The following is a 23,137-nucleotide window of genomic DNA, read 5'->3' on the forward strand; positions in this document are numbered from 1 at the left end:
GCTCGGTATACGCAACAATTGATGATATTAGAAGAGATGTATTTTGCAGTATTAAACACGTATTTATTCCGATTTCAACAGGCTCCGAAAATTCTTCAAAAAGAAAACAAAGAATGGCCTTCTCAGCTGCCATAGTTCAACTCTTGCGTCATCACAACAGAGTGTTCAACCGCACCACCATTTCCGTTTAAAAAATGTTTTGCAACGTTTTGTCAGGGCTGAAGGCAGCCCTGGTGTGTTTCTATCCGACCCTTCAGAGAAAGGCGTTCATGGCACATGATAGTAATCTGATTGATAAATGAAGAAAAAGCAGAACACTTACCAGGAGATGCAAAAAGACATATTCCGATATGTATATATAAAAGTATATGTTATGTGAAATACACTATATGCTGTATAGATGTGGGGGGAAGGGCTTCTCCACTGAAAGTGATCAAACATGACAGTTGTTGAAATTGTGGCGCACAGAAACAGGCGCGAATGGCCATTTGGAGATCATGGTGGGCCGGAGCTCATGTGGACCAGTATAGCTCAAATTGTCACATTCGGAACTAAAACAGACAGAGGGGACTTCCGACACTGACGAAAGGGGGTTTCCCGACCAGTGGAATACGAGTCACCTCGCACCATATCCCATGCCGGTGTTCTGTCGAATTGTCCTACCCTGTCAGATTTTCCTACCGCAGGGCAAAACTTAATATAATATAAACCACATTGACAAAATAAACAGGTAGGATGATTTTACAGTGCAAAATACCCTGTCAGATAGTCCTAACATCTTAAAATAAACATATAAAATAAATTTACACTGTAAATACCCTGTCAGATTATCCTACCAGCATTAAAGAAACATGTAGGATTAATTTACAGCGCAATTGTCATGGTTCTGTCCCACCTTGTCTTGCTTTTCTTGACCTAGTGGCAGAACCATGATAGAACCTCTTGTTTTATGTGGAGAGAGTCAGTTTTGGCATTCCATATACTCCCTCTCTCCGGTGTGGCGTCTCTGTTCCCGCCCTTTCATCTCCTCGTTATTGTTTGTTAATTAGTTCATGTCCTGCACCTGTCCCCTCTTGATTTATCCCCTTTATAATGCCCTTGTGTCTTCTGTCTCGTGCTGGTTCATTGTTCTGTTGCGTTGTGTTTGTGTCATGTGGGTGAGTTACTGTTCTGTAGTTAGTTTAGTTTATTGTGGTTATGGCAAGTGTTGTTATTATTTCGAGTCTAGTTAGTCCCTGTCCTTGTTGCTATGTTTTGTTATGTTCCCCCACGTGGGTCTTTGTTTTGTATTTTTAGATATATTAAAGTCTGTCTGTTAACCCCTTACCCGTGTCTGCATTGGGTCCTCTGTCCTGTATCCTTGTCTCCGTGTCTCACCCTGAGAACTCGTGACAGAATGAACCAGCCCTTTTGGACCCAGCAGACAGAGGGATCTCAGCGGGAGGGGTCGATGCCGCCGGACTCCCTTCCAGGGTTGAATCCGCCGGACTCCCTTGGAGGGTAGAGGCCGCTGGGCTCCAGTCCAGAGTCGGGACCGCCGGACTCCCTTCCGGGGTCGAGACTGCCGGAACCCCGTCCAGGATCGAGACCGCCGGGCTCCCTTCCAGGGTTGAGGTCGTCGGATTCCCCTCCAGGGTTGAGGCCGCCGGTGTCCTGTTCCCGCTGCAGATCCCTGCCGGCCTCCCAGCTGGTGCCCAGGCCTGTCGAGTGACTGTTTGTGTGTGTTTGTTCTTGTTTGCTGCCCAGCTGCCAGAGAGCGCTGCCCAGCCGTCGGAGATGCTGCCCAGCTGCCAGAGAGCGCTGCCCAGCCGCCGACATCCTGTCCTGTCATGTCGACATCCAGGCCTGCCCAGCCGGTGATAGCTGGTCTCCCAGTCGGCCATCCAGCCGGCGCCATGTCCTGTCCAGCCGGCCATCCAGCCGGCGCCATGTCTGTCCAGCCGGCCATCCAGCCGGCGCCATGTCCTGTCCAGCCGGCCATCCAGCCGGCGCCATGTCTGTCCAGCCGGCCATCCAGCCGGCGCCATGTTGTCCAGCCGGCCTTCCAGCCGCGCCATGTACTGTCCAGCCGCCATCCAGCCGGCGCCATGTCGTCCAGCCGGCCTTCCGCCGGCGCATGTTGTCCAGCCGGCCATCCAGCCGGCACCATGTACTGTCCACGGCCTTCCAGCCGGCGCCATGTGCTGTCTAGCCGCCTTCCAGCCGGCACCATGCTTTGTTTGGACTTTTTTTTTTCTATGTATCACGTTTTTGGTCGTGTTTTGTATAGTTATGTTTTTTGTCACAGTCTGTTAGTCTTGTTTGTTCCTTGAGGAGCATCAGGATGCTGCTCCTTAAGGAGGGGCTTCTGTCATGGTTCTGTCCCACCTTGTCTTGCTTTTCTTGACCTAGTGGCAGAACCATGATAGAACCTCTTGTTTTATGTGGAGAGAGTCAGTTTTGGCATTCCATATACTCCCTCTCTCCGGTGTGGCGTCTCTGTTCCCGCCCTTTCGTCTCCTCGTTATTGTTTGTTAATTAGTTCATGTCCTGCACCTGTCCCCTCTTGATTTATCCCCTTTATAATGCCCTTGTGTCTTCTGTCTCGTGCTGGTTCATTGTTCTGTTGCGTTGTGTTTGTGTCATGTGGGTGAGTTACTGTTCTGTAGTTAGTTTAGTTTATTGTGGTTATGGCAAGTGTTGTTATTATTTCGAGTCTAGTTAGTCCCTGTCCTTGTTGCTATGTTTTGTTATGTTCCCCCACGTGGGTCTTTGTTTTGTATTTTTAGATATAATTAAAGTCTGTCTTGTTAACCCCTTACCCGTTGTCTGCACTTGGGTCCTCTGTCCATGTATCCTTGTCTCCGTGTCTCACCCTGAGAATCGTGACAGCAATACCCTATCAAATTGTACTACCAGTATTAAATAAATATGTAGAATGATTTCTATATCAGATTCCAGTAGCAGTGTAAAATAAACAGGTAGGATGATTTTATAGCACAAAAAAATGACGTAACATTGATGTGCGCATTAGTGGTGGGCGATACTGTAACACTTGGTATCGATCCGATACCAAGTAAATGCAGGCCAGTATTGCCGATACCGATAACAATACTTTTTACTTTTAGAAGCATTCACTTGAACTTACATTTACTTTCCTGTAAATGAAGTTTCATGATTTATCAGATGAATGCATCATTAATATGCTAAATCTGAATACATTTTCATGACCACTAAAATAATTTGTGATTTGCTCTTAATGTGCCTGTAGGCTAATTAATCATGTGCATGTTAAAACACAGGACATATTTTAAACCAAATAAATATATTTATTTATTACTCTGATAGAATTTGCACACATGAACTTTGCACCAAATTATTATTGGAAAATAGTAATAATAATAACAGATTGACAGGACAGAAAAACAATATATAACAAAACAATTTCTCCCTATCTCAGTACTACATCTCTAGCTTTAAAAAAATCAAAGTGCACAAAATTATTACTGAAGAACAAAGATTTTAAAACTTCTTTTCCCGTTTTTGTTCAGTGTTATATTTAGACATACTAATAGAACAAATTAACATGTTTCCCTTTCATTACCCTTTGTTTACGTGAATTTATGAACAAAGTGCACACAATTGTTTGAAAAACAAAGTAAATAAAGTGCTTAAATAATAAAGTATGTTAACTCACAATCTTTGGCTTTTTACTCCCAAAGCCCTACTGCCATACATCGCAGTGTTTTTATTCACGGCAGTGAAATAATTCCACACGATGCTCCTCTTCTTTCTCTGCTCAAAGATATTAATATTAACAAGATGCGCCACTGCCGTTACGATGAATGGGGAGGAATGACAGCCTGTGCGCAGGCGCAGTAGATGAGGCGACCTCGAAAAAGGTGATTTTTAGCACAATTTAAGCTTAGCAAACCAAAGTTATGGTAAATGTTTAACTATTGATCGGACATATCCTGTTTAGTTGTGCTTTTTGCCAGCAATTTTTGAAATATCTACCTTCCCCCATTCATGTAGATAGGCCTGTGGACTTACGTGCGTGACGTAAATAGCTGCCCAGAGGCGTTGCAAACATGGCCGCCGAGTGGACGACTTCTGTAAACGGACTTTGCTCTGTTTGCACTTGGCGCTGCTGAGTCACATGATGGCAGTCAACAAAACATGGCAGCGCAGAGAGGAGCAACGTGTGCAAGACTAGGGCTGCGTTCAGCCCCGACAAAACCTTGCAAAACGTTTTTTAAACAGAAACGGTGGTGCGGTTGAACACCCTGTTGTGATGACGCAAGAGTTGAACTATGGCAGCTGAGAAGGCCATTCTTTTTGTTCTTTTTGAAGAATTTTCGGAGCCTGATGAAATCGGTATAAATACGTGTTGAATACTACAAAATACATCTCTTCTAATATCTTCAATTGTTGCGTATACCGAGCTGCAGCAGAAACATTTAAACAACTTTAGTTGGACCCATTGTGCGAGCTGTCTCTTTAATACCGCGTGGGTTATATACATGTTGCTGCTGACATTCTTGACACACCCACCAAACAAGAGAAAACGTATCTAAAACCCTGTTGCAATGCACACCGTTGCAAACCGTTTCCAGGAAACGTGTCGTTCAACCCGGAAACCGTAGCAAAATGTTGCGCACCGGTTTGAGCTTGAACATGCTTTAGGTGTAGGGGGAAAAGGTTTTCTATATTATACAATTATTAGCTACATTAGTAAATAAATAAAATCAGTACTAAAAACACATTAGTATCGATATTTTTATGTTAGGATCGATCCTTTTCGATACAACCTCTGTATCGATAGTATCGATACTTCAGGATCGATCCGCCCACCCCTAGTGCGCATGCCTGGTCGGATAATCTGACGGGTAGGAAGAAATGTCAGGACACCGGAACGTTATCCGCTTTGAAGCCCGCTCGTCATGGATGCGAGTAAGGCCGAAACAGTAGCAAACTGTGTTTTACTCGGGAAAGCTTTTAGAAAGGAAGACAAGTGGACTTTTGGACTCGCTCATGAAGGTAGTCTGTGTCAGGAATGCGGTACCGTGACCTGAGGACTTTTCCATCTCTTCAAATGCGGTAACTGTCATATTTTAACTAACAGTTATACTTGCATTTTGTTAAAAATAAATACTAATATTACATTTAGTGGTTTCTGTAAAACCGATGTGGCTTGAAAGTATGATTCGTGTAATGACCTGAACTGTATAAAACAGGTAATGACTTAAGACGTGGAATCGGATCACTTTCTCTAGTGCCCCGCCCACTCCCCCACTCTTCTTCTCACAGCGTTCATGCCCGTTTTAGTTGCATTTTTCAAAACGACAGTGAGACTGTAGCTGAAAAGGGGGGTTTCATGAACCTTTGATAATGAGAAACATTTCACTCAAGTGTGCCAAAACTTTTTTACCGGTAGTGCATGTAAATTATATGCAAAAATATTACACACAATACACCCAAGGGCTCAAAATGAGTTATATTTGGCTGGTCATGTTATCACAAGTTGATCGCCCACATGAGGCAACTTACACATGTATACAAAAAAAGCTTTTATAAGGTTGTTGATAGGATGAGTAGTATCTGACTGCAATATCGGAGGCTGCACTCTCAGGACTGCATTTTTGGGGACGCATTTCTAGGACCCTGCGACAACGGAAGTGACGAGTCGAGTGCATCGAGTGCATTTCCAGAATGGACGACAATCAGAGTGTGAGTGTCAAATTTGGATGAATTTTTATTAGTTCAACATTAAAAACATTTAACATCTTATTGGAAAGTAAATGTAGCCTAAGTGAGTTGCTAAATAGTCTTGAATGCAATATATAGCCACAATAAGCTTCTAATGCTGTAAAACGAGTTGTAAGTATATTCGTTTAGCGAAACTGTAGCACGACTGGCAAGCTTATGTTGATTTTGTGACTATGGGATGAGTATTAATTCTAGACCTAGCCAGCACAATAAACTGTAGCACTCTTCGTTGTGAAACCTTGTTAATTACTCATTGTTTTTCCATTTTAAGTCATTTAAATTAATCTTAATGTTTTAATTGTCTCGTGCGCACAGTCAACTTGTTAATCCCACAAATGCATGTCTCTTCATTTTGACACTGTTTCTGTAATATTGATTGTTACATTTGACATCATAATAATTGTCTGTTAAAATACCCTGTGCTAGATTTTGTAATGTACTGTGTGTCTATTCAAGGACACAGCTCAGTGCAGGCAGTAGTATGACAAAAGATTAATAAATAAATTGGTCAAGTACTAGGCTTCGGCCTAATTTAAGTCTATTTATTTATATAGTTTTTTTGTGTGTGTGTGTGTGTGTGTTTGTGTGTGTATTCAACTGTTCAGTTGTGATTTTATAATATGAACACAATCTTAAATCTGCACCCAGAGTCATCATTGTGTCTTCACTCTGTACTTGAAATGTGGTTGATCTATTGACTGAAAGGCTATACCATGATTTCTTGTTTATTTTAATATTTGTACTTATTATATCATGCTAGTTAGTCACAATAATTACTCAACATTCAGCTGTTAGCTGAATGTTAGCAATAAGGTTTAATTGCATGAAATATAGTATTTGGGTGTAATAAACCTTTTAAAAACGACGTAATTAGAATTGGGTGGATATACTGTCTTAGTTGCACTTTTTCGGTCCTCAAAAACTAGGGTCCTTGGTTCTCTCCTAACTCCCGATTCGGTAGGTGGTGCTGTAAAAAAACAATTAGGGTCCTAGAAGTGCGGCCCCAGAAGTACGGTCCTGAGAGTGCAGCCTCCGATATTGCAGTCGGATAAAATTGGATAGGACTGGCATCATTTTAACAGCACCTGGCAAAAGTGTTTCTTTTGGAGTACAACTTGTTTAATGAGAGCAAAATTACTGAGTGCGCCCTTAATCCTCATCTGACTTGGAATGTTTTATTAAAAAAACTTAAACATCAACTGTGCTGACTAAACTGAAAATTTTGAATTGTGTTGTGAGTGCAATGGCCCAGTCACTATCTATAATATAAAAATTCAATGCAGCCACAAAACTGACAAGCCTACCTACCCGACTGCGTAGACCATACCACAAAAATAAACAAAGATGCACTGAACGATAACATATCTCCAAGTGCTGACAGTTTCCAATTAGTTTATTGATTTAAGCCGAGAGTTTAGTTAGTGCAAGGCAAACTGTCAGGATGCTCTGCTTCTGGTCCTTGATTATCTTCTGCGGCAGCTCCATCCAGCAGAGCAGGTCGGGTAATCTTTGCCGTGTGCTTGACTCTTACTAACCCAGCCCCCTTTCTTTTTCTCTCTCACTTTCTCCTTCTCTCTCTCCAATTGGCCATCTGCCTGTGTGACTGTGTGCCTGCAGAGAAGTGTCCGACTGCTCTCTGATAAGCCTCACAGAGACCGTGGAGCTCATCAGCAGAGAGAACAGACTTGCACTTTACTGAGGGCCACTGCAGCTTTGCTCTGATGAGATTCACCTCTGTGCACCATGTGTCCATGGAGCTGCGATCCTGCAAGCTGTTACTTGACAGTCAGTTATTGGCTTGTACTCGGGTCATATCAGTTTACCGCCGTGATGACTCCAAAACTGAATTTCTTGAATTTGTATTTATTTTCTGTAGCCACCTGTTCAGCCCATGCCAGGTCGTAGATTATTGTTAAACCATTTTAAAGTTCCCTCGTTTTTATTCTTTTTTTACGTGTATCACTGTTTGACTTTTTTCTTTGCACCTGTGGGATAAACAGTGCCTGTCATTGTGTCTTTCACAGCATCTTGGACAAGATGAGCCAGACTCTGTCTCTTGTGGCACCTGACATACAATACGAGGACACATTGTGATTTTGTTCCTCATATTTTGGAATTAATGGCTTAATGCAGGAATTTTCCACATGTCTTCACAAAACATTTTGAAGAAAATAACTTAAAAGTTAATAGAAAAAAACATGATCCGTGTCTTTGCTCATTGCTCACATTACTTGCAAAAAATTAAGAGACCATTTCAAAATTATTTTAAATTGTGTTAAATTTCCTATTATAGGTATGTGTTTAGGTAAAATGATAAGGTCTCCAAAATTTCAAATAAAGATATTGTTTATATTTGCATTGATTTGCAGAAAATGAAAACTGGAGAAGCATGTCAAGATAACTCTGTATTTTTCAGACCTCATACTGCAAAGAAAGTTCATATTCATATTCATCTTTTTTACAGTGTTCATGTGTCCTGTCATGCTGTCAGTCTTTCACATTGCTGTTGGGTGACCTTTTGTTACTCCTGAGGTTTGATTTTGTTGAAATTGGACTGGACTGGAATGGCCCCAACACATCTAGAAATGAAAATTTAGAATGGTTTCTTCATTTTTTCCACAGCTGTATACTGTTGAAGTTCCTAATAACTTAACTTAGTTATCTTTGTTATCTTAAGTTTACTTTGGACCCTATAGGTACAGGACAACCATTAAGTCAAACCCTTTAAAAGGAATCTCTTTAAAGGTGCAGTGAACTGGCCGTTTTTATTGTTTTATACTATTGTCTGATGTCAACTTATGACGTTCGCTTGGTTTTTACATTCGAAAACATCAAAGTCAATAAGTAATAGGCTATTTTCTACCCCTGGTTTTGAGGCCGGCTGGAGAAACGCTCAGTTTTTAAGGGCGGGCCGCATAGAAGACTTGGAAGTAAACGCCCACTGCTATGATTGGATAGCAGCTTGCGTAGTTGACTTAGTTGGAGCCTTCTGTGAATTTGGTTAGACACGTAACGTTACGTAACTTGATTTTACTCAAATTTACGGACTTATTTCCCGGATGTGATGGCAAGGCTTTGCGTATAGTTTGCCTATAGTTGTATGGTGTTTAGTGATATATGACCGTACATGTCAGCATTTAAGACCCGCGAACCGGACAGAAGATCACCGCGATTGCGGGTCTCAAATGTTATAGTTTTCATGAGAAATAAACAAACGGTAGACTCCCGGCCAAAATGACCCAGCACCAGAAATAATATCAAAACACTTCAAAACAGCCTCCATTATTCGCAAACGGTGGATAAAACCTTGAAAAATTATATATGAGCCCGCCAAAACACAGAGATGCCGATTACAATGATTACAAATGACTAGAGGTCCCCAGGTAATACTATCAGGACATATCAAGCGATCTCTAACAAAGCAATAGTGACGCATAGTACAAATATGTTTTACTCACATAAGATTGCTGCGCCATTCCTATCGGATCCAATATTGACGGCACAGCACTGCTTTTTAATTTTAGTCTCTCCGCAAAGACTTGTTCAAGGAATCCGCATTGAAATGAAGCGAACAAACGCTCAATGTTTTCCCCACGTGAGCTGGAACGTCTTTAAAAATGAACTTCAACCACGCATTCCTTCTGTCGAAATCCGAAGGAAGGTTATGCAGCGACTGTGTTCTTCCACAACCAGGCACTACACAATATTTTGCGATCTTTAACGGCATGATGCTTACACTCGCTCTATCTGATTCCGTGCAGCTTGTGTTCAGTACTGTCATGCGCGAACCAGTGGGCAGGGCTTGAGAAGTAGGCGTTGATATTCTTCTGTGGAGGCGGTGTTCAACCTATCTATGATATAGGTGCATCCCAGAACCTGCCGTTCGCTGAGCCTCGTGTCAATAACAGTTGTTATTTCAGTAACAAGGGCGTTTTCAGGTCTGGCACTTACAGGATGTTCGCTTGAATATGATTCCCTCTTATACAACAAAAGCCCGGGTTAAAATTGTGGTCCTAGTTCACTGCACCTCTTCAGTATTTCTGTAATGTGTTTTTCTTTTACTATAGCTCCATGCAAGCCATTAAATTGATCATTATCATTATAGTGCCTAATACAGAAATGCCTCAGTCAACCTCCCTATAGTGACAATTCAATTCACTGTGGTATAAACAGTTTGTCTAAATGTCTCTAAATCCCTCCAGTTGCACAGTAGTTCTGTTCACTACGACAAAACCCTCACAATTGCACTACACAGTGTAATAAATGAAAAATAGATTCCTCTGACATTCCATGGTCCTGGTTTCCACACTTCCTCCAATTATTCATCTCAGTAGGTCCGGCCATGAGCTTTTCTGCTCCACAGGTGCCTTCATCCCGTCAGGCTTTGTCTATGTCTAATTGGCTGCCTGTACGGCCCCGTGGCCTCAGAGGAAAACGTGTCCTCAAATGCAGCATACACAGAGTAGAATTATTGCTCTTAATCCAGGAGAATGGCCGTGGCTATGACCGAACCTTTTGCACTTAATTAAAGAAATGGCTGAGGTGCAGGCCTGGGAGGACTGAGATAAGTCAGAGAGGCGAAGGACGATGCTCGAGAGAGATGATGGAGAGAGATTGATATAATGCTATTGTGCTGAAGTGGAACTGAGAATTCCAATTAATATATGTAAGGATTATGCTTTTATGTGAAATTCACTAGATGCAATTCATTACATATATTAGATCTACTATTAGATTCTTTTTCCTTTTGACCAGGCAGGGCACGTAATTATGTTATTATTTACTCAACCTTGTCCTATATATTTTAGTTTTCAAAGTTTTGCTGGACAGTTTGAAAATATATGTGGAACACAATTTGGCAATGTTTTCCTAATACAAATAAAGCCGGCTCATAATGGTATTTTAGGCCTATTTTTCCACAGCATAAAAGCTCTTTTCTTCCATTTCACAGAACTGTCAGATATTAGCTAAATTATGCATGGCAGCACAATTAGAGCAGATGTGAGTCTCTATGAAACAGAGAAAACAAGTACAGTACTCTATCTACATGCAAATACAAACCAGTGGAAAGTACCCAGTTATAGTTCTGTAGGTCAGACATACACTGAATCTTTGCATACTCATCTAAAGCCAGTTTTTTCCAGAAAAAGGGAGTTGTGTGTAATATATGTATATAGATGAATATTCTCCCAAGAGTTCACACTTCGAAGCACGAACCTGCTATTAGCATAAAATAACAGCTTGGAGCATGCCAAGTTACTTTTTTTGTGAAACGTCACCATGGGTCAGTTAAGCTTTTAGATTTTCAGTGAACACATAGCAACTAGCAGTATCCATATACATTACGTATATGGGCAATTCCAGCGTTATGGATGTGACATTCAATATTAACGCTCAGAGAATGTATTTGTTACCAATGTACTGAACCATCTGTTTATATTTTACTAAACCCTTGTTGATAGAGTCTAAATATCAGAAAATATGTTTATATATACATTATATGGATATATTTATGATATTGTGTTGTCCATTACATGCACTTTGAGTCGATTTAAAAGCAATATATGTAACCATTAAATGAATCTTGTTGTGGGGCAGCACATTGGCCTACTGTATGAGTCCTGGGTGGGCTCAGCGGCAGCCTTTTAAAGATTTTCCACTGGCTGATTTTCCCTATTTGAATTTTCCCTTCAGGCATTATTACCCCTAATAAAATACTACAGTCTGCTGTAAGTTTTATTTGCTTACAGAGAGACATGATTAGGCCCTAATTTACTCAGCTACAGACACACTATTATCTACACATATCTTATGTAGCATGATTGACCTCTTGTCTTTCAATAGTAATTGCTTTTTTCCAAGTAATTAAAAAACATTTTGGTAGCATGTTCTTACTGATACCCTTTTAGAAATGAAAGTTATACAGGTTTGAAACAACATGGTGGTGAGAATGATGACTGCTCCTGGCAGACAAAAAGAAAGTCACTTGCCCATTTAAGAACCAGGGGTCGGATTCACAAAACATTCTTAAGAAGAAGAATGTTCTTAACTGCATTAAATTCTAATTTAAGAAAAAAGTTATGTTTTTTAAGAAAAAGAAGTAATGTTATGTGATCCCGAAAAAAACTCAAGACAGTCTCAAGATCGATCTTAGAATCCAACAATACAAATTCTCGAAACAAAAGCTGTCCTAATTATCTTAAACTTAAGATAGCCTCAGAGTTGTCTATAAAGAGGTCATATGGCACGAATACGTGTTTTTTGTGTCTTTGGTGTGTTATAAGTTGCCTATGCATGTATTAGACACATAAAATTGCAAAAATTAAAGTGTCGGAACAAAAGATGCATTCTATCCAAAAGCAAATGCTCACCCAGACCTGCCTAAAACGCCTCGTGTTCCAAATGATGTTCCAAATATGGTAAGAGGCGTTACATTTCTGTCACATGCTAGCAGTATTCGACCAATCACTATGCACTGGTTAACTGGCCAATCATAGCACACCTCACTTTTCAGAGCGATGAGCTTTGAACAATACCGGACAACTCACAAGAAACACAGGCACTATATATACACACACGATAACAAGACACAGGTGAATGCAATGATGGCTGACGAGTCCGGGCAAAGGGTTATGGGAAATGTAGTGTGAAATGAAAGTCCAAGTGATGAGGTGAGTGCCCTCTTGTGGAGGCGCAGGCAGGTCTGGAAACCTGGGCGTGGCAGGCAGGTCTGGAAACCTGGGCGTGGCAGGCAGGTCTGGGGGGGCAGTAGGCCTCAGGTTCCGCAGGCCATGGAGCCAGAGCCCGCTGCCCAGCCGTCAGAGCCCGCAAAGCCAGAGTCTCCAGCCGTCATGGCCGCCAGTCCAGAGCCCGCTCGCAAGATGGCCACCAGTCCAGAGCCCGCTCGCAAGATGGCCGCCAGTCCAGAGCCCGCTCGTAAGATGTGTTCAAGGTACAGGTGTCTGATTTCAAGCCTGGTAGACACCCATCTGATGTCTACTTGGAGGGCAGGTGTTCCCAGAGTCCAGAATTCGGTGGTGCCTGAGGTGGATGATCCTGAGACTCCTGCGTTTGAATCTGCTCTGCTGGTGGTGGTTGCTGCATTGGGGTGTGTCTGGGCTGTGCACTGTTCTCCCATTCCAAAGGTCTTCCAGTGGTTTTTGAGGCAGTCCCGTCCGGTCTTTCTCAGTTCCCTGCCTCGTCCGGGATGGACGCTTCTGGGTTCCCTGCCTCGTCCGGGATGGACGCTTCTGAGTTCCCTGCCTCGTCCGGGATGGACGCTTCTGAGTTCCCTGCCTCGTCCGGGATGGACGCTTCTGAGTTCCCTGCCTCGTCCGGGATGGACGCTTCTGAGTTCCCTGCCTCGTCCGGAATGAACGCTTCTAAGTACCCTGCCTGGTCCGGGATGAACGCTTCTGAGTTCCCTGCCTCGTCCAGGATGGACGCTTCTGAGTTCCCTGCCTCGTACGGGATGGACGCTTCTGAGTTCCCTGCCTCGTCCGGGATGGACGCTTCTGAGTTCCCTGCCTTGTCCGGGATGGACGCTTCTGAGTTCCCTGCCTCGTCCGGGATTGACGCTTCTGAGTTCCCTGCCTCGTCCGGGATGGACACTTCTGAGTGCCCTGCCTCGTTCAAGATATACTCCTGTGATCTTCCTGAGATCCCTGCCTACCTGCCTGCCACGCCCAGGTTTCCAGACCTGCCTGCCATGCCCAGGTTTCCAGACCTGCCTGCGCCTCCACAAGAGGGCACTCACCTCATCACTTGGACTTTCATTTCACACTACATTTCCCATAACCCTTTGCCCGGACTCGTCAGCCATCATTGCATTCACCTGTGTCTTGTTATCGTGTGTGTATATATAGTGCCTGTGTTTCTTGTGAGTTGTCCGGTATTGTTCATATTGTGATGTGTTCGTTGTGCCTTGTTCTCTGCCTTTGTTTTCTGCCTTTGTATTCCTTGGATTTTACGTTTGAATTAAATACTGCTTGCAACTAGATCCCACCTGACCAAGCTCATCATTACACACACACCCGTGACAAAAATAATGAGTAATTAACTATGAAGTCATTATGTTAAACTGTGTTCTTTTGTGTTGTCATTATGCGCGTGTTTGGATAGACCTAATTAGCGTTTGTATACTCTAGCCACCTCCTAGGATAGTGGGGGTCTCGAGTCCATGGCACTGTTATTTTGGGGGTCGTGGCCTGAAAAGTTTGGGAACCCCTGTTTTAGATGACTCCTCAAGCAAAATAATTAACACGCTGACAGGAAATACATATCTTGTGTGCAAAAAACTAGTTTTGAAATCACAGCATTCACTTTTAAATTACTACCCATGAAACACTTTCACTGATGAGTGTGGAAGTGAGCAGCCTCAATTATAAATGTACAAAAGTCGAGAGGAAAGAACATCTCATCCTTTGAAGATTAGCTCTTGATAAAAACAGAAATTAATCTATCATCTTGAAGTTGTGCTCATGATCACTGTCGGGTGTTTTATCCTATTATTGACTCACCTTGACAGAGATCTTCCCTTCATCCTTTGGTAAGTGTGCAGCCAGAAACCAGTCTCCCGGGAGGGGGCTGGTGACATTGAAAACCCCTGTGGTGCGGTTGGGCAGCGTCCATGTCAAAGTGACAGTGAAAGAGTCTGGTATGATGGTGTCCTTTGGATACCGAGTCTGGAGGGGGTTGATCACGGGTGGAGCTCCTGCCCTGAAGTACCTGTAAACCAAAGTGACAGTTTTCACATTTCAAACGTTTTGTCATGCTGTGGACTGTCTGCTTGGATGAGACAAAAATGCATCGGAGACCGTCATTGTAAGAATAGTATTATTTCTGTTTCAATGTGCTGTACTGGCTTTCAGTTTCTTAGTAAGGTTGAAGCATGCGATTTCTGTAGCACTAACATAATTTCAACAATTTTCAAACACTCTTGCATTGCAGGGTAAAGGAATAGAAAATGAAATGAAAATGCCATGAAAACAATGAGGTCTATGAAATGTTTTCACTTTTATAATGAATATGAAACCTATGTACAGTACAGTTAAAGGTAATAAAATCAGGTAATAAAAATCACGTTTTTATATCCTTAGCAGGGTTTTTATTCAATAGCTTGCACTTAAAGTGATAGTTCACCCAAAAATGAAAACTCTGTCATCATTTACTCACCCTTTTTCCATTTCAAACCTTAAGGACTTTCTTTCTTCCATAGAACACAAAAGAATCTATTTTGTTAAAAGTTGGTAACCCAACAGCATTGCCCCCCATTCACTTCTATTATATGGACACAAAACCAATGCAAGTGAAAGGGGGCCAGTTAACAACATTCTTCAAAATATCTTCTTTTGTGTTCTGCGGAAGAAAGAAAGTCATACAATCACCCTCTTGAAATGACAAGAGGGTGAGTAAATGGTAACTTGAACTACTCACCTTAAGTCTGTTTTGCTTTATAACTATTCTTGGCACAACAGACATCAATAGGTAAGGCAATACTCCATAGAAGAAAGGAAAACACACAAATGTATATGTATTTGTGTACATTTTGGTGAAATAAAAACAGGAGACAAATCACATCTTGAAATAAAGTAGCCTGAATCAATACGCCCTTTTCACATGACGTCACGCATCTTCCGTTCTGCCGCGAAGCAGTGTATCATTACTTCCGCTAGCACTCCAGTTCATAAGGTGGCGGTAATGCACCTATAAGCTGATTTGCCAACCGCCAGTAAAACTCAAGAAGAAGAAGTTACTTCCGCTAGCACCTCAGAATGGAGTTTACCAAGTGGCTTGCACATCTGCCACAAATACGGCTAGATGATGTACAACGTATTGCAGACAAATTTTCGCTAACGACAAGATCAAAGCTAGAGAAAGGATACAAATTCTTCGTTGAACAGTACCTGTTTGATTATGAAGGTAAGTGTTTTGTTTTCTTCTTGTGTTAGCGAAGGTGCTAGGATAAGTACTTGAATATGTGTTCTGTCAGTTTTTTTTCTCACTGTTGTTAAATTCCAGCGCGACGGCAAAACGGAAGTTCTTCTTCTTGTTGTTTGTTGCAAGACGGATGTTATGATACACTGCTTTGCAAAAAGGCAGAAGTTAAGTGACGTCATTGTGAAAAGGGCGTATTAGAATCCAGGAGACGAAACAATCTCTCACACAAAAGGAAATGGAGCATTAGTGACTAATACTAAATTATGCATGAAGTGAATCGTAAAAATATTCCAACATTTAACTCAACCGTTAATGTTTTCAGCAATGCTTACAAATTTAGGAGGCACTGACTTGGAACAGTGCCCCAACCGGGCTGCAATTACAAAAAAAGGCAGAGAAAGAAGGGAAAGAAAATCATTCACTCAGATCAGACTCATATTCAACACAAAACTGTTCTTTATTTCAACATGGGAGCGCATGAAAGTAAAATCTTCCCCAAGTGTCTCTTTGTTGTCAGTCAATGCACAGCCAGACAGAGGACGCCTGCAACAAATCATGTCAAGAAACTTTTTCTAAAAGGCCTCAGTGTCTGCAATTATTTTTGTTCAATGCACTGCTTTGTGTCTCCTGTAGTTTGTCAGTCGCAACCCTGACAATCCTTGGGGAATAAAAGCCTTGTGTATCGGGTTTTACAACAAAGACTATCAATTACTCTCTCTCTCTCTCTCTCTCTCTCTCTCTCTCTCTCTCTCTCGCTCATTTTTCATTGGAGAAGAGAGCAAAATCATATGTGTTTTATAGCGTTTGTAATAAATTCATGTAACGATTGAGATGTATATTGCTATTGTGTCTGCTGATGAAATATCTATGGTGCTAAAAAAAAACGGATTTATCTCAGTCACTGCGCACATTTACCGATACACCTCTACACCAATCTATACATAGTTTTCTTTGTGTGTTTCTCCTTCCCATAATGGACAAGCAATCTTTAGGGGGCCGTGCTAACCCAGGGGCCCGGGAACCTTGACAGGTAATAACTCAAACTACTGTTGCTGGTGCTCTACAGGGTTATTAGATAAGTCATCCTGCCCTTCTTTTACTTTGAACTGAAGGACCTGGTGTACCTTACAGATGTCACATCATTCAGGGCCTTATTTCAAGATGGAGGGCGCCATGCTCGCGTGCATGATCTGGCAAGTTTAATATAGTTAGGTTTAAGTGCCAAACTTAGGGCTAAGGGCGTACTCTCATGCAGCCCGGTTGTCTCAACTGTGCCCGAGCGCGATTGTCCCCCCTCCTGGCCTGCGCTCACATTGCTCTTTACCATCCACACCCGGGCACGCTTTCATCATTACAATGTGACTGCTTCGAAGCAAACGTAAACAAAGAGATCCCTCTCAGCACAACGGAATCCAGTGCAATGCTCAGTTTGGGGCTTATTAGAGGTGTTTAACTTCATGCGTGCGCTGCACTGACCGATCTGCATAAATGATGTCATTGTCATACAAAAGCGATACGAGAGTAAACGGCTCATTATGCTTTTAAATCACCCTCTCGTACTTTATTATGGTAAAGCCTATCGTTACACACATCGTTTGACAAACCTGGAGTAGTTTTGGCTGCGATGACACACGCCTACACGTATAAGTGCGCTGTTTATCAGTTTTTTACGGTGACAGCTGGATCTCAGGCAGAAATATAATTTCGCATAATTTACATCATGCTTTCAGTTCTGCGCTCCGGCGTGATTTGCTCTCACACTACATGTGTACCACGCCCGAGCCCAACCACACCATGCTCTGGCCCACCTCTTCCAAGCGAGCCAGGGACCGCTAAACGGCGCGATACGGAGCGATCACACTAGTCAAATGAACCGGGCTTTGGGGGTCAAACGTGCTCGGGCACAGTTCAGATTGCCTCGTGAGAGTACACCCTAAGTTGTGTATTGTCAGGTCGATGATTTGAGTGCTGGGTAAGGATTTATGTTTAGGTTGTGTTTTGTACTGAGTCATGAACTTTTTCTTGGAGGGTTTTAATTCATGGATTGTGTTGATGAAAAAAACGCCCTTGGTAATCTAGTGACACAGCACTTGGAAATTCACCAATGATTTAAGAAGAACGGAAGATGTTTGTATGCTCATCTGTGTAACGTCATCTAAATGGATCATTTCCCTGGGACAGAATGTCTGTATCTGATTCACAGATTTGTGTCACCTTCTTATTTACTAACCATGCAAACTGTATACACATACGTCTGTGCAGTAATTTTTATGCAAAAATCACAATTGATGACGTTTGTGCACTATGTGTATTTTGAAATGTAAGATATAATTTCAAACTTTACAATACAGCAGAGGTGGGTAGTAACGCGCTACTTTTACTTTGTTACATTTACTTGAGTAACATTTTGGAAAATATGTACTTTTAAGTAAAATTAAAAGTGTGTAATTTTTTCTCTTACTTGAGTAAATTTGTAATAGAAAATCTGTACTTTTACTTCGTTACATAACTTACATTGCATGACGTTCCTTCGTTCCTTCATTTTAAAATATGCTTTTTAAAACGCGTTGTTTATTTCAAGGTTGACGTCTCTTTTTACGGGCATTCCCGAGTGATCGATTCTTTTGAGTCGATTCTTTTGAAAGCATTAATTGAACAATGGTCAAAACCACTTGAATAGGCTAATGAATCAGTTCAAATGATTTGTTCAGTTCGCAGCACGATCTGAATCATCTGAAGCAGGATTACTCACTCCTCGTAGCGCGAAACTTAAGAACACGCAGAACACAAAGAGCGTTGGATGAAGTGGATATGAATCTATATCTATACAATCAAAACTGCAAATGTGTCATATTGTTTGCCAGCAATGATAAATGCTCCCGCGCGACCTGTTCGTCAGACACAGCAACATGCGCGTTACCTGTCAGACACAGAGACGTGGGCTTGCAGAAATATACATTTGAAGAACAGAAGGAAGAAAACGTGTTGATGGGCGTGTGGTTCACTGTTTACTGTTTGTTTACAAGTAAAAGCATTTCACAACACACACGTGACACAACACGAGAAAACATGAGCTTTGTTCAAAAATGTGTATTTCATTTAAGAGAGCACTGCAGATGTTCTAGATCATCTTAGGAAATGCTCTGAGTTTAGTTCATGCTTTAGTTTGACATGGTCTATTATTCTAAATAAATTGTGTAAACTACATTGACATCAGGACTAGATGAAATTTACAGAAATGCTTGTCTCTTCTGTGTTTGTCTATTCTTTAGTCTCTCTAGTATATTGCATCTGCTTATGATAATTAAAAATATTGATTAAAATGTAATATTAAAATATTGCGTTAATATTAATTTTATGTAGTAGGTGATATAATCAGATACAAAGTAACTAAGTAACTAACTACTTGAGTAGTTTTTTCATTGCATACTTTTTTACTTTTACTCAAGTAATTTTTAAAATAGTGACTTTTACTTTTACTTGAGTAACAATTTCTCTAGTTACTTGTACTTTTACTTGAGTAAAGATTTTGGCTACTCTACCCACCTCTGCAATACAGTTACAACAGTTACAGTAGACAGTTACAATAATCTGGTTTCATCAAAAGTCAAAATGAGGATAGAGACAGATTTATACTGTACCCATATGCACTTTCTGTGATTCTGGTAGAAATGTTGTGTTCAATATGTACTACATTGCTCCAAAAGCTTGGTTTTATATCCACTGCAAAGCATGCAGTTTAGTATGACTCAAATAGTTATGCATCTACACATGCTTAAGGATTTTACTGTCAAGCTCATCAGAGCACCATGAAGCTGACCTAAAATCAGAGACAATGTAACTCAATCTTGAGCAGATGGATTAACATCCTCTGATGTAGTGGGTGCGATACTTCACCCTCTTTAAGGTCTAAATTCCTTACTCCAAACTCCAAACACTGTTTATTAAGCCTCAGTTGTCAATTAGACTAAAGAGTTTTAGTTTGAAAACAAGGGCTTTTAATTAGGAAAAGTTTGATAAGAAGAAACATCAGACAAGCACTCAAAGCAGAAGTGTACAATTTCTTAGCCCACTTGCATCACCAAATAAAATGCAAGATTAATGATGCCATTGGTCAGCAAACAGAAGGTAACATGCCGAAATGTATGCAGCTGGTCATTAAAAATTGAGCCAACATGGAGGTGGACTGCGTTTCCCGAAACCTTCTTAACTCTACATCATTCTTAAGTTATACCTTAACAGTGGTAGCGATATATAAGAATTATATAGAACGACGTAGCGCTAAGAAGGTTTTGGTAAACGCAACCTTGGTCAGGATGCTAAAACAATCAGGTTCTGATAGCTGCACCAATTGTTTACACTCTTTGGGTAAATTAAATTAACAATAGCTAACTTAGAGTTGTATCTAAAGAGGATGTACTATACAAATTGAATTAAAATTTGTTGCATTGAATCCACATATTATTATTTGTGACAACTTATTTATATTACAGATACATTTGTGCACATTGTTGTGTACATTTTGGGACTTTTTAGAAAACAAAAAGGTTTTACCTACGAAATCAAATGGAATGCAGTAACATTGAAGCTTGTTATCTCAAAACTGATCAGAACGCAGATATAACCTTATAATTCCAAGGCAACAAATTGTTACACCTTTGATTTATAGGAAGGGAGATGATACACATGCTGTATGCCTACAAAGGAGTAAATGGCTTACGGACAGTGTCCCTAATGTTCTTATTTTTGTCAACTTTAAGAAAAGATCAGAGTTTCCTCCTTATGGTTTCAGAACCATGGACAGCAACAGACAGTGTGTTGCTGGTAGACAGGTCAACAATGTTGACAAAACTCCACACATTGCTTGTTTGTCAGGTTGCTTCAGTGTTGTTGCTCTCTGAAAGGACGATCTTACATTTACATCTAATCATTTAGCAAAACTTTTATCAAATGCAACTTACAACTAAAGGAGCATTTAACATTTTGCCATTAGAACCAACAATGCAGGGCTGTAAAATATGACAGAAAGGCTGGATGTTTTCTCTGAAGGATGAAGGTGTATTCGTGTTCGGAATGTGAAGCATTTATTTTGCCTCCCATAGAGGGAAAAAGCATATCTGCATTCGTTTTTACCTCTTTAGATTTTGCCACTGCTCAAAAGCACTGCTGATGTAACTCGTGTTTTAGTACAGGTTCTATCACAGTGTCTTATTGTAGGCCATCTTACAACTGTTGAAAGAATAAGCTACAAACGCCATACTGTAGCTGGAAATTCTATTTTCTGCTTATAGACATCGCATAACCATGCAAACACACATTACATCAAACTGACATTTTCTGTGACTTTGTACACGACAGATCAGTTAGAAATCATGCAATTTTGTCTTTGTGAGTTAGATTAAAGAAAGAGCACAGCAGATTTTTTTCCCAAAAGAAGAATTTATGTATTGCAGCTTTAAGCGCTCAGCATATTACATTCGAAATCGAAAAACGACCATCTGTGACCTGATTTCGAACAAAATCTGGTCCAAGCGACAATTCGTTTCACTAGTTCGCCGCAACAAACCAAACAGAACTCTCCGGGAAAGTTCGTGTTGGCCGGTAAACACCCTCGAGCCACCATTGGTCCATGGCCATTACGTAATAGGTGGGTGTGTTGTTTGTGTGGCCACGTGCGCAGAAGCTATTTGGATACGTCATGTAAACCCCGCCTCCAGAAACAAAGGGGTGTTGGATTGTTCGAAAACACTATACCGTCTCTCAACGTTTTCGAGCTTCGTTTTACCCCAAAACGCAGAACGAAAGCGCAATTCGCCTGGACTACGCTGAGCCCTCTAAACTGTGAAAAGACAATCATAATCAATTTAAACCTATAGTTCACCAACAGGTACAGCTTGGCAAGACATTGTTATCCATAAATGGCAGTAACCTTTGCTAAACTTTTGAGGTTAAACTAAAAATCTAACATGCAGCCTTTGTGTTTTTGTCATTGTAGTTTACGACTTTATTAGGTTTGTTGACGATCTCATTCCCTAGATCCTGCATTATGCAAATGAATGGCATAAATCTTGCTTTTGTTGTTCTTGTATTTGTCTAAACAAACAGGCATGAAATGCAGATTGAGTGTTGGAGTTTAATAGAGGTGAGGCGATTTCCATCATTGTTCTGCTGTCTCGCATTACCATGCCTCTTGCATTGAGTGGCTGGTCCCTCTGTGACCATGTGGGAGGAATAAGATTTTACGATCATTAATGTGCATGACATTCACCATCTTAGAATTGATGAGGTCACTGATGAACACACAATTCCTCTCAGTGACTGCATCTTTCTGAAACTTTCTGAAACATTTTATGTCTCAGGGGTTGATTTTTATTAATAAACAGATTTCAATTTCATTGTATTAATTCTGTTAGATAAAGATCACACTAACATTGTCTACTATGGCTTCCTGATTCATTTTTAGTCATGTTCAGAGAACATCAGAACCACTTCTGGGCTCTGTTATTAGATAAATAAAACTAGTTACAATGTGAACAGTGTGTTATAAGGGGTTTTATTTCCTAAAAGACCGCCAACATTTATAAAAACAAAATCAATACCAACACTACATGATTCATCCCAAATTTAAACATTGATTATCTAATGTGTTGTTTCACATTAGAAGGCTTCCCAAAAGATTTTGTTTGATGTTTCAAGACAGAGAAAAGACACTGCTGAGAAGACTTCAGGAGCTCACGGCTGAAGTTCTGCCCTGGCCACTTGGTTTGTATTGGGTGCAATTAGAGTTGTCATGGCTGGTCCGGCAGCACGATATTGATCTACAGGCCGTAGTGTGAATTGTTATCCACAAGACCCAGTTGTCCTGCTGTCTCCTACTTCTTTTTCTTATCCTCCCACTTTATCTCTCCCCCGGCACTGACTACAGCCTGTTTAATTACCAGCTCTCTATGCCCCCCCCCTGCCTGCTATCTGACAGCTGAATCGACAGAATGGAGCCCTGCCTCGTTCATTATGAAAACAGCAAGACGACCTGGGGCCTTGTGATTAAACTTTGTATCGCTTCCATTCTAAAATTTTGCGGACTTTGGAATCTGCGCAAGCGCAAAAGGATTTAAGCAGTAAGTTGCTAGAGACTATGCTGTATTTTGAATATAGCGTCAGCTGAAGAGGGTTGTTTTTGCTTTTATTTAGCAGATAATAAAAATATTAAAGGCACAAATGTTTATTAAAGTGCAATCATTAAATATCATCCATTCGTCACCGATACTGTACATTGACACTCTTTGCGGTGAAACTAATAGTACAAAGCTCAAGAGGTCATATCTATGATCTCATTTATGGTAAGGCCATTTATGGCCATTTACTAAACATGATTTTACAATCTGTCAGTAATGTGGAAATCAAGGTTATTTTAGTTTACTCAAATACTAACTTTGAAAGTGTTTTTGTT

The 23,137-nt window shown here is 41.0% G+C and overlaps 1 protein-coding gene across 1 annotated transcript in view; it reads right to left on the reverse strand.

The window, feature by feature from the left end:
• Window positions 1–23,137, reverse strand: part of tmem8b (transmembrane protein 8B) — a 196,050-nt gene that overhangs the window by 122,266 nt on the left and 50,647 nt on the right. The window contains exon 3 of the mRNA XM_057353725.1: window positions 14,268–14,475. Coding sequence (XP_057209708.1) covers window positions 14,268–14,475 — 208 coding nt within the window. The remainder of the gene's footprint in view (window positions 1–14,267; window positions 14,476–23,137) is intronic.

This window comes from Triplophysa rosa, linkage group LG2 (assembly GCF_024868665.1).
Source record: "Triplophysa rosa linkage group LG2, Trosa_1v2, whole genome shotgun sequence".
NCBI classification, from domain to species: Eukaryota; Metazoa; Chordata; class Actinopteri; order Cypriniformes; family Nemacheilidae; genus Triplophysa; species Triplophysa rosa.